At 38.9% G+C, this 13,124-nt stretch overlaps 1 protein-coding gene across 1 annotated transcript in view; it reads left to right on the plus strand.

Moving 5' to 3' along the window:
• Positions 1-1,237: 1,237 nt before the first annotated feature.
• Positions 1,238-13,124, plus strand: part of ift80 (intraflagellar transport 80 homolog (Chlamydomonas)) — a 37,224-nt gene continuing 25,337 nt past the window's right edge. Inside the window, exons 1-6 of the mRNA XM_056374670.1 lie at positions 1,238-1,477; positions 3,763-3,873; positions 4,026-4,094; positions 6,837-6,946; positions 9,143-9,232; positions 9,317-9,454. Coding sequence (XP_056230645.1) covers positions 4,067-4,094; positions 6,837-6,946; positions 9,143-9,232; positions 9,317-9,454 — 366 coding nt within the window. The 5' untranslated portion in view covers positions 1,238-1,477; positions 3,763-3,873; positions 4,026-4,066. The remainder of the gene's footprint in view (positions 1,478-3,762; positions 3,874-4,025; positions 4,095-6,836; positions 6,947-9,142; positions 9,233-9,316; positions 9,455-13,124) is intronic.

A 13,124-nucleotide genomic window follows, 5' to 3' on the forward strand; every position in this document is an offset into this window, starting at 1 on the left:
CACGAAATTCAAAAAAGGGGACGAAGCCAACTCCGCCTCGCTCCAAACACACGACAACCACATGACAAAAATAACCAGACGAAAAAATGTTTAAAGTAAAACACTTCTCCTTTACAATGTTATATATTATGCAAGTTTATTATCAGATTCAAAGCCTAATGTTGTTTCTACGTGTTCAAACGGTTGCCTGGTTACACTAAGACGAAGTCCCGCCCCGATTAATAGTTTACATTTCAAGAAATATTGTTCGATGGATCAGCGATTAATGTTAATGTATTGTGAGTTTAATGAATCGTAGTAAATACTTTTACATATTTACCGTTTGTACCTTTGAATAACTCGAAATATCAGTTGCTTAAGAAGCGAGACTTGCAACATCTCGCGATAATTCAATTTTCAAGCTGCTTATGACCTAGATTAAATGGCTACCAAAAGTTAGCCTTGATAACAACAGGGATCAATTGCTGAATAGTGGTAGATATGCTTGCTCTGCTCTGTAAACTACTAATGCGTCTTTTGCTGGAGTATACGACACGCATACATTTCTGACTGCCCCACAGTAAGGTCAGTAGTGACAGAGCGATGTCAATTATAACCAGAAAACTCAGATCACGTTAGCATCCATGTCACAGGCAGTACTCGGGGACATCTGAGGATTCACGTTAGCAACAGTGGCAGGTACCGTAGCAACTGCAGACGCTTGTTTCATTCGCCGTTACAGCTACCGGAGCATGCCAAGAACTGTTTCGGTTAATTTTCGGGGTACGGTTTCATGACTTTGGTCCTCTATGTTGTTTCTTTATTTGTTGGTTCGACATTAGTGTGATATAAGGAGCTTTACTGTTACTAACTGATAATTTCTTGTTCGTTTAGGGATCAACAGGGCAAACATCCACTATGAGATTGAAAACATCGCTGCTAAAGGAACCCAAACATATCCTTGCTATGATGTCGTTAGTAGTCTAGCCTTATATTTGTGTTTCTGTACAGCTCAAATATTTATTATTATGTAATACAACTTCTAAAACTTGTTCAAAATCATTATTATTGTTAGCATCAACGTTTTGTTTCTTGTGGTAATTGGGTACTTCCCTTTGCTTGGCTTGACACCTCATCTGCACCAAATCTCTAGAATCTGTTCATTTGTTTTTCAGAAGACCCCATTCATTACAAAGACTACCATGGCATTTGATATTATCAATTAAAACGCACACCCTAATAACTCACCTTGATCACTTCCTTAACAGCATATCACATAAGGAACTTGTGAGTTGTGTTGGCTGGACCACAGCAGATGAGCTGTACTCATGCAGTGAGGACCACCAGATCCTCAAGTGGAACCTGCTGACCAATGAGACCAGTCTGATTGTCAAATTGCCAGAGGACATTTTCCCCATTGACCTACACTGGTTCCCCAAAACTCTTGTTGGCAAGAAACAGACTCAGGCTGAGATCTTTGTCCTTACCAGCACTGATGGTAAGTCCCTTCATTCCTGCATAGTGGATTGCAGGGCTTTGTCTTTGAGACCTCCCATAGAATCAATAGTTCACCTTTTATTTCACAAGTTATTCATTCAGTGAACAGCCACATGACTAGTCATACCTATACAGGGAAATAAAATTAGCTAAACAATACTGTGTTGATGTGAAATAGTAATTGTCATATAATAACTGAACCAACTAAACACAATAACTGGTAACAGAATTATTGATACTTTCTGGTCTGCCTCTGATCATTGTTATTTCCTCAATCTGGTTTGTGTACTGAGAAGGATTACAGTCTCTTGTTTAGCCATAATAAGAATCAGGCAACACTCAGGTTTTATTCTTCATAGTTCATAATCATCCCCACCAGTTTCATACCTGTGTAGTAAAACTGATCCCGCTCGAAATAGAATTAATTATTTTTGAAAGAAGCGTGTTCATTTTTCACAATTTCACTTGACAAATGATTTTAGTATCATAGTAAAGAGTCAGTCCCCCTCTGCTCTATTGTTCAGCAGACGTTCAATGATCAAATCACCAAAAGTTGATTTTTGTTTTTTGTCTTTGTACTTCTAAACCTGGCGAAGCAGTCTGTGTGTGTGATGTGTATCTATATGGCCTTGGTATGTCTCTTCTTCAGCCTATATTAGATATAAACACATAGAATATGGATGTACTGTTATGGCAAGCAATGTGTGGTCACAACACTAATGGCAGTGTAGGGTTACATAAACACACCCACAAACTGAAGCAGCAATTTTCTCTGGCAAACCAGAGAGTAGTGAGAACTCTGTTACATTTCACTTTTGCAACTTTCCTCTCCTTCTTGACTTGATACAGTAAAAATATCAGTATTGCTCTAGTTATAGCTTGAAATTAGTTTTTGATTTTTTATTGAAAGGAAAAACATGACAAGAAAACAGTCCAACACCCAGGGTTTTATTGGGTGGGAGGACTCTATATTAACATTGTGGCTTTTCCTAACTTTATTTGATTAGTCAGACCTCCTTTCCCTTGCCGGTATATTCAATTTGTTTTTTGTGTAAAGTGCATAAATAGTTTGACCTCTTTCCAGTTATCAACACTGTGTGAAAATTTGTTTTTTGTAATATTTTATAGTTGCTGCTAGAGCTGATGTTTTCTGCTTTAAAAACTAAAAACTCTAACAAGTGTACTTCTTTATTTGGGGTTGTCTAATATTTCCCCATGTCTAAGAGGCATAATTGCATAGATTAGATGCATCATTTGTCACTCTTACCAAAAAGGATATTGTGTGGAATGGAAGTAGACGTCACCCAAAGAGGACCAAATTAAGCATGAAGAATATTGCAGGACCTTCTGTCTGGAACAGCAGTCTGTCAGTCTCATTCTCTCTTACCCTGTGTAATTACAATGTGGTGTCAAAATAAATTTCACACAGATCTATCATCAGGAATTCCTCAACAAACAATATATAAATAGAAGTAAAATAACAAAGGGATAATATGTTATCATTATAAGAGATCATAAAAAACACCTGCCAGATAGCAAGCACTCAGACAAATCAGAACACAAAAGCATTGCACTCACAATGTTTGGGTACACAGATGAGGACTGTTGATGTGAGCGCACATGTAATAGAAATAGAAAACAGATTTTTAATTTTTTAGAGTACTTCAATACAGCTGTATATGCTTGTTATGCTCACTACCTGCTGGACCAGTAACATCCACTTTTGTTGGGATGTCCAAATTTAGAAATGGGAGAGAGCAGCAGCAGCATGCTGATTTGCAGTTTTAGGCCACCAGAAATTACATAGAACATTCAGAATTTTTTAATACACACCGCCACAAAGTATATGTTAGGCTAACGTCTTCAATAACTGTCTCCATGCCTGATCACACTTTGTGTCTAGCAAATAGAAAATTGCCCTAATTTAACCAACAGAAACCCTTTAGTTTCACTCATCCACTTTAAGCTACAAGTTTGTAATTTAGCTGGGAGTAGAAAATATGGCTTTGTTCCTAATTGTGTGTTGGGGGATTGATAGTTATTATATGTTTATTTATAGTGCTGGATTATAAAGTTTCTCTCTCTCTCTTCTCTTGTGTTTTGGATTAGCCATAAAAACTGGTTCGGCCCATTTGCCTCATGCAGCAACCTGAAATACTTGTTCTCTATATAAGATGTGAATCAGAGTAGACACTACTGTTCCTGAATTACGGACTTGAAACACTCACATCAACCCAGGCCCATAGTGTGGAATTCCCATTCAGTCTCTTTTTTATCTCTGTACAGGAAAGTTCCACCTGGTCTCCAAGATAGGACGCATTGAGAAGAGTGTTGAAGCACATAAAGGAGCTGTTTTGGCTGGAAGATGGAACTATGATGGGACTGCTCTTATCACAGGTATGACAGTGTAATACATATACATTGCCACTTAACAAATACTCAGTTAAATAGCCTGCTATCAAAATCTTAATTAAAATTACAAGTTTTTGAATTCAGTTTAAATCTTCATATACTTGACGTCCTTTTCAACTGTTACTCTTATTGTCTAGCTGGAGAAGATGGGCAGATCAAGATCTGGTCAAAAAGTGGTATGCTGCGCTCAACACTAGCCAGCCAAGGTGAGACTAAAGACCTTTGCTTTACCTCACTTGACTTGAGCTACATATATGTATCAAATGCATGTGTGAAACTGCTATTAGTGATTGTAAATGATGACTCAACCAAAAATGTTATATATGATTACTGAACCAAAACTTAATGAGCAAAGCAGAGAATGTGTATTTGTTATGCATGCATCCTCTGCACTCTGTGATTGTAACAATAACGGCTACTGATTACCATTTGTTTGCAATACTTCATTGACAGAATGGTAAAAGCAGGGCAACAAAATGTATAGTTATTATATTGAAAAATAGCAATTTGAAAGACTGCAGATTCCAAACTGCAGCAGCTGTGATAATAGATATGAACGTTTAGTTGGTGACCATTTTACCTCCTGAAAGAACAGATGTAGCCTGTGTCTCTTGGATTGCAAATCAACATTTTCCCACATGTTGGGAGTTAGCAGGTAGCTCGGTAACTGCAGAGTGTAAATGACAGACAACTAGTACATAGTAAACCTTCAACCATTTAAAATTTAAACAACACATTATTATAGGTATCAACTTCAAGCCACAATATGGAAAATTAAAAAAAATTCTACGGGAAGTTAATATTTTTACATTCAAACTCTTTTGTATGTACAAAGCTAAATATCAAAGTTGATACACTGTTCACTGTCTCATCTGTTGTTGTCTAAGTTATTAGTTGATCCAGCATGATGAAGTATCTTATAATCAATTGTAAATATGAAGACAAACAGTGGTAATAACCTGAACCCTCATTAAGTGCAAACATGTACAAAATAAGGCTTAGAGCAAAGTGGCCATATACCATGTCCCTCTTGATTCACATTACTTGAACAGAAGTGTGAGAAAGAGCCAATCTGATTTTTAGACTGATTAGCAGATCGTAACTATAGCAGCTGGCTGCCTGCAGCAGGAGCCATGTGTCTGTCTGTATCGGTCAAACACACACACACACACACACACACACACACACACACACACACACACACACACACAGATTGCTGATTGCTTTTGGACCTTCTGGCTCAAAAAGTACCTCTTGAGACAGAGAGAACAAGAGCAAGAAGCAGAGACCTGATGAAACTTAATTTTCATTCATGTGAATCAGGGAAGCCTTCTTCTACTCCTAGTGCTATGACACACAACCTCACCTCCTCTTCTGGCTTGTGTCTGACGCTGGACTCAAAATAACTGTTCCTGTAGATGGGCCTCGTATGTCTGCTCTTACACATGGTCCCAGATCACAAAACAAATTGCAGCTTACACGTTTTGAATTAATATTATGCATACATTTTAAAAGTGTGAGTGTTTGTGTGTGACTTTTTTTCCATTTATGAGGATGTACCTCACATGTATGAGTGTTCCTGCGTTGACACACTCGCAGAATGATCTGCAAGATTTATTTTTGTGTTGAAGCTGCCTTTTTACTCAAGCCAGATCATTTAAAATGACAATGAAGGAGGAAATATTTTTTTCTCACCTTGGCTGTGTGATTGTGTGAACATGTGTGTGGTGTGTGTATATGTTAGGCCTATTAGAATGTAATTGTGCTCAGTACAACCAAAAGCGGAGTCGGTCTTCCAGTTCTGTTTTTTTTATTAAAAGTGCCATAAAGTTTCAAAGCTTTATAGGAGTGGAGTTTTATTAAAAGCCATAAAAAAGACTCCTAATGATACATTTCTCTATCCAGCAATCTCATTACATATGGCTTACTTATTAATTGATTCATTGTGCTGTTTGACTTATTAAATGTTTCTTCTCAGTTGTGGGACAGAAAAAAGATGGGGGGGTGGGTGAAAGTTGGCTTCTGGGGAAATGGATGGCACACTCCTGCTGAATGACGGGTGCTGTGGAAAACCTGGCAGGGAACAGCAATTCAGCCCCAGTATGTAGAAACATTTTTCCTTAGCTGGCTGTTTGGAGAATGAGCTGCTGGGTGGTGGGCTGCTCAACAAGACTTACAGATTTATATAACACCTGGTTATAGTAGCATTGCCTCAGCTACTCACCATCCTCCACATGGCACTAAAATCACTGCAGGTGTTGCTTCTCTACAGAGCCTTCAACTCCATACACACAAACACATGCAGTGCAGGAGTGGGTTGCTCTTATTGGGTGCTATGACCCATTTTTAAGAGAGTGAGAGAGCTCTAGGAACCGGTTGGAAGTCAGTGAGCAAGAGAGAGGAAGCTGTCTCAACCCCTCTCATCGCTCTTGTCAGATTTAGGTCATGTGACCAGTTGGCATTTGTGAGAAACCACATGCACCTGTAGTGAGGTTAAATGTCACCCCCCCACCCCCTTCACATGCGTAGCCACAACCCAACTCATACACACACATCTTGCCTCACACGTGCACATAAGTGTACACACATACTTGTGCTTATACTGGAGAGGTTAAGCAAGTTTTCTCAGCTGATGTGCCTACAAACTAAATGCTGTTCCATAGGTTGAATGAGGTTAGATCTCTAAAGGAATATGATACATTTAGAGAGGAGGAATTAGCACTGCTGTGTCTTGGAGCTACTGTTCATACAACTCCTAGTTTGTGAAAGAGAGAGGGATAAATTAACATGCAAATGATCTTTGTGTCTTTCAAATATTACATTAAGAGTCAATATTATCAATTAAGAGTCGAAATCCTTATGTGCTGAGGCCCAATCCATTGCTCTTGACTTGTTATTAATACAAGGTTGACATCTAATGTCTAACTGTTTTTCTACATATATTGTAGGGTCTTCTGTGTATTCTGTGGCTTGGGGTCCAGACTCAGACAGAATCCTCTACACATCAGGAAGACAGCTAGTCATCAAGCCTCTGCAACCCAGCGCAAAAGTCATACAGGTACATTAATTTTATGTGTACTTGTAAGAAGTAAAAATCTACATTGCTTGAAACATTACCTTTTAACTAACTCTGTTAGTGACTCACAAATTCTAGTAATTGGCTTAAAAGGCATCAAACCTGGATTACATGGGGGTACCTTATTTCATGGTGAATAAATAGTTAGAGGAAAAATCAGATGGGATAATGGGATATTTTCACAACCACCTCTTGGTCATGTGACCTACTAGCTCCTAATTAATGCCAATGACCTTTACTAAATTGGCTTTGTTGATTATACTTTGTATGTCATCATGATATCCTTAACTTTTAAATTGATTATTTAAATGAAAAAATATTTCAATAGCTTCTCATATCTCATATGACCCAATCATTCAGAAGCAACACTGAGAATTTCTTTTTTTCTAACAAGTTTTTGGTGAATTAATTACTTCACCAAATTATTATGACAAACTGAGGCAAATGGAGTACCCCTCTTTATATGAGAGTCAATGAGAGCATTTCTCATTTCATAAAATTTTTTAAATAAATGCGCCATGCAAGTGTTCAGGCAATGTGACTCTAACTCCAAAACCAACATCAGTGACGTGTAGAACATGGGACTTGTAGGTCAATAAGCAGGAAGCGGCTCTAATATAAATGTATTTCCTGCTGACTTTTTCTGTGTTTCAATTAAGCTTTATATGACCAAAAACGATGGGTTCTGTGTGTGACTCATGTTGTCTTTTTACATTCATGTATTTACTTATTTTGATGCAAACGATCACATGACCAGTAATGTATTAAAGGAGGTGATATACCGTATCCTGTGACTACTAACATTGGTTAGACCTGTGAAACAACAAAGGCTGACGTTTAGGTCGATGGTTCCATATGTGACATCAAACTGACTTCACCTCACTATACAGTACACTGTTTGTTATGCAGAAGTTGTAATTTAGCTTTAAGTTAGTAAGTTATAAGAAATGAGTTTATCTTTATACAGTGCCATACATAATATTGCTTATTACTTGGAGAACTGTGGACACACCAAGTCCTTATAGAAATGTAACACAGTAGCCCTACAGTTTGCCTTAGAGTTTTAAGTGGTATTTAACCATTTCTTTTCTGTTGTCGATATCTTTGTGTCATAGTTTTTATTCAGTGTGTATATTTTATTTATTATTTGATCTGTCCAGTGACCTGACATCACCAGGCCTTTTAACTCTTTTGAGGTCTTCGCAAATTAAACTTTAGATCTTTTTATTTGCATTGCAATATAAAGGTAATAGAATAAAAGTGCAGTCGATCTAGATGTCTTTGAGTGCTTCAGTGTTAAGGAAGGGTGCAGCACTGAGGACCTTGCACACTAGTGATTTTTCTTGTTCATGTATACATGTGTTTATTACTCTTTTTGAAGCAGAATAGCACCTGGGACCTTAGATAAACAGTGGTGGGTTTAATGTGCGCATTCTCAGTCATTTTTTCTCTATCAGCTGTTACCATGTATTCATTTGCAGGCACAAGCAAACACTCCCAAACATACATCCAACCTCATCCACCCTCCCTAAAACCACTTAGAGAACAACACATTGAGTGATTCAAGTAAAACCTGGAGGGGGTCAATCTGAATGGGTAAATGTGTGTCAGGCAGCCAGAGATAAACATGGAGTGGACATTGCCTGGCATGGGTAACTGATATGAAAGGGGTGTGACAAACGACTACAGGTAAAGGCCCCCTACATTAACCTCTGGAATCCTGTATACAGACACAGATACATACAACACGTGTGTGTATTTATATGTGTTTCCCTTGGGTGCATGGAGTGAGCAAGTAGTGTACAAAAAATAGAAAATAGAGTGTAGGCATGTAGTGAGAGCAGGAACAAGATAGGAACACAGTATGATAAGGCTGGTGACAGGCTCTCTGCTTTTTGTTACACCGTAACACATCATGGAGAGAGTAAACTCTCAATGAGGCAGATTTGAAACAATTCATAAACTTACAACTGTGTGCAAGACCAAGAAAAATGCCACTCCTTCTCGAGCTTATCTTACCCATTTTATTTTTGCTCTCTCTTTTGGAAGTGGGGGTATTTATGAGAGATCTCACCCTCTTCACTTCAACAAAAGGGAGAAGTAACTGTATTTATGGATAGCATCATTATGTTGTGTTGACATGAAGCTGTCTCAGTCTCTCACTTTGTCTCTCTCTAGTGGAAGGCTCATGATGGGGTTGTTCTGAAGGTGGACTGGAATTCAGTCAATGACCTCATACTGTCAGGTGGAGAAGACTGTAAATATAAGGTGAGCGGTGTTTGAATATACCTTAAGATGTCTCGGGGTGTGTTGTTGTTTTTCTACCTTTCACAACATGTTCTCCTTCAACAGGTTTGGGACAGCTTTGGCCGTCTGCTTTACTCCTCATCATCTCATGACTACCCGGTCACCTCTTTATCCTGGGCTCCGGATGGAGAGGTGTTTGCCGTGGGCTCTTTCAACACCCTGCGGCTCTGCGACAAGACTGGAGTAAGAAAAACCTTTTTACTCTACAGCAATATCTTATTTTTGAGTTGTTCTATCCCACGGTGACACTCTCAGTAGAATGTAAAGTTATTCTATTACTATGTGGGATGTCAGCATTTAGCAGCAGTAGGAAGTCAAAAGTGTTCCTATTGTATAAGTGGACGTTACTACTAACCACAAGTTTTGCGAAAAGAAAAAAAAGAACAAATAGCTGGAGAAGAAAAACCGAAAGATGTTATAGCAGCTTAACTGGGTGATAAAACGATTGAAATGTTGTTCAGTTGCTGAGATTTTAAATATCTGGCACCTCTCAGACTCGAGTAATTAATTTAACACATTGTTGATTCGTGTATAATATAACTTTGCTTTAGTGCAAGCAAGATGTACAAGTCGTGTGCCACATCAGCTGATGATCAGATAAATCAAACACCAATATTGCTTGGCATTTTCAACCAGGAAGTCAATTCACTACCAGTACAAGTGCTCAAGTGCTGTTGCATTAAAAATGCAATTAGCCTTCCTCAGTCTAATCCCCCATTCACACATGACCAAGGAGTGTTAAAGCAAAGATAGCAATCACTATAGTGTGCCATTGTATAGTATGTTTTCCTTCTATCAAAGGTTGCACCATGTAATTTCAGTGGTAAGTGTCGCCTCTCTAGTTAAAGTTCTAGTTGTGAGATGATAAAATAATGCCAATACAGGTCTACTCAATGTTGGAGGTAATTCTTAAAGCCTCACACAAAAAATGTCTTTGTGGTTATACCTTACCTTAGATAAAAAGCGAATATGATCATACTTGGCATACTATACGAATATGGTCATACTTAGCATACTAGATGACACAGTCCTGCACAATACAAAATTATGCATGTACTTTGAACCTAAACAAATCCCTTATCGTAATTGGTTTTTGAGCACTTAATGAGGTGAACCAACTTCAGACTAGATTTAGTAACAGTGTATTTCTGACCTCAGCACTCCCTAACCTTGTAAACAGCTGTTGCTGACAACTTTTGCAGAAACTATGCAATTGTAGAGCTTGTACTTTCCACATATTGTAAGCTTCTGTTTAGTGTATTTTATTTGTTTATTCTCATATACCAATATAACATTCATGCTTTGTGGTCAGTCAAGTCCTTTCCCACAATATCTGTGGTACACTGTCAGCTTTTCCAGTGCATTATGGTTTATATGGTTTATTGCTCACTACAGGCCTTATGTTTTCTATACATTGTTCATCTCTGTAAACCACATTATGCTGGATGCCATGAGTTCTTATTACCTGGTGCTGATGGTAACTGGAGTTGTAATGAGAGGGGAAATGAGAGAATGATGAATGGTAATTGTTGTTTTATTATTGCTGAAAGTTTGGCCAGGAACAATATTTCTAGTTCCCCGCTCTGCCCTCACGGGACGTTTAGGGCTTCTTTGAGTTTACGTGGAGATGTCAGTGTATTGCTGTATCAGACCTGTTGTAATGAAAACAAACAGCCAGGGCTGGGTTTTTTCTGTGCTGATCACCAGGCATTTCATGCTCCATTTTGATTTAATTAGGATCAAATGGCTTTTTTTTCTGGAGCACTAAGACAAGTGGGCTGGAGAAAGGTCTGAGCCAACACATATGTCTTCACCAGAGGGTAAGGTGTGTGTTTGTATGTTTTTTGCAGAGGTTACATTAATGTCATTTGTAGTTTATGAACGTTCGAAGGGACACTAGGGAAATCCTTTATCCTTTACCTTTGCTTTTGGTTTTCTGAACCAGGGATTTCAGTAGTTTTGGGGGAAATTGCTAGAATATAGCCGTGAGCTGATGAAATCATTTGGATGAAGCCAGCTTGTATCCATTTTCTCTGTGTCAACAAAAATAAAAATTATTGTGCTATTAAAACTATGACAGACAAAACTTTATACAGCTTGTTCCTTTACTTTTTGTTATGACCCGATTCACCTTACGTCCTCCCATTATGGGTTTGTTTACGTGGTTAGTTTGTTCTATTGTTTCGTCACTGCACCACTTGCTTTGCTGTGGTGTGTCTTGGTTAAGGCAGTGTGATGATGATGATAATTATGATGATTATGGTTCTGTCCCGCTCTAACTGGAGGAAGGGTATGCTTGCCTTCTCCTCCCTAAGCCCCTCAGAGACAGTGTGTACTGTAGCATGGCGTGGGAGGCTTGCTTAAGAAGAGAGGAGGGGGAGGGGGAGGGAGCAGAAAAAAAGAAAAAGAGTTTAGAAAAAGAAAATCTCCCTCAAAGGTCACTCCATCTGACTCGTTTTCTATGTGTGAATTCAGACATACACTCCTCTCATACATCAAGTTAGGTAAAGTTCAATTTGTGAACATATGCACACTTGGTCACTCTACTACACTTGCTGTAATCTCATCGTACATGTGAGTTTACATGCAAACACAGAAGCCATTAACCAATTACAAGGGCTTTACCTGTGTTGTTGTTGTGGTTTGTTTGCGGTGCAGTAAGGGTTAAGCAGTGCGAAGAGTCTTTTCAGTTACTAGCGTGACTAATGGGAAGGAGTTTCATTCTGTATCTGCTACAATGAAACCTTGCACTTTAACGTATTGCTGCTGGCTCAGCAGGATCAGTCCCGCGCATTTAACCCCTTCACCTCCCGTCCAGCTCAGATCCCCTCTCGCCCAAAACTCTCAACTCTCTCCTAGTCTTTTCCTTTTTGTCCTCCACTTTTTCTCCCTCCACGCACCACAGGGAAGATGTAGTCTGTTACCCCCCCTCATTATCGCTGTGGAGGGAGGGGGAATGCACACTCACACACAGAAACAGATACACACACAAAGTTTATATCAAGGCAAAAGTACTGGGAAAGATTAGTCTTGTAGTTCCAGCAAGTCACCTAAGACTTAATACAGTTTGTTAAACCTCAACATTTAGTTATTATTAAATACCCTATTGCATTATTAATACATACTTAATTATTTTGGTGGTGATTTTGTTGAATTTGGAATTCATGTGCATGAAGTACTTTTTTACAGGAGCTTTAACAGGGCACAAGACACAAAGAGGTTCACTGTCCCTTTTACAAGATTTGGGAGAGACAATAAGTCAGTGTCTGTCTGTGTGCCTGCCATAGTATATGCATGTGCCCACATGCCTGTGTGTGTGTGTGTGTCTGTGTGTGTGTCTGTATGTGTGCGTGTGTGTGCAACCATTGCCGTGCAAATGTGCCTGCGAGACAGCAGTCTATTTACGAGGCGCTGCAGCTGGTGTCTAGCGTCTGGACCCTGTCACGATCCCTGACACTGTCACTGGCTAACAAGTAGGACTCATTGTGCCAGGCGAGCACCCTCTCGCTTCTTTCTCTCCGCCCCTTCCCCCCCCTTTCCTCCCCCTTCTCTTCCCTGCACTTGTTTTTTCTCTCTGCACTGCAAACCCATGCTCACATACATGAGTAGCTGCTTGGTTTTGCTTTTCTAATTCCTGTGCAATATTCATTTTTTCCTTTTTTAGAACTTTGATGGGTTGAATGAAAAATCATGTTGTTTATTAACTTTACTCAAGTTCTGGGGATTTTTAGTGTTTCAGAAATGTTACTGTTCACTGTTTTGCTGAAATTCCTACAAGGGGAGCACAATCTTGTAATCAAGAAGGCTTTAACACAGCTTCGAGGACAGATTTCATAATTATTTCACCACTCTT

This window comes from Seriola aureovittata, chromosome 4 (genome assembly GCF_021018895.1).
Source record: "Seriola aureovittata isolate HTS-2021-v1 ecotype China chromosome 4, ASM2101889v1, whole genome shotgun sequence".
Taxonomy (NCBI): Eukaryota; Metazoa; Chordata; class Actinopteri; order Carangiformes; family Carangidae; genus Seriola; species Seriola aureovittata.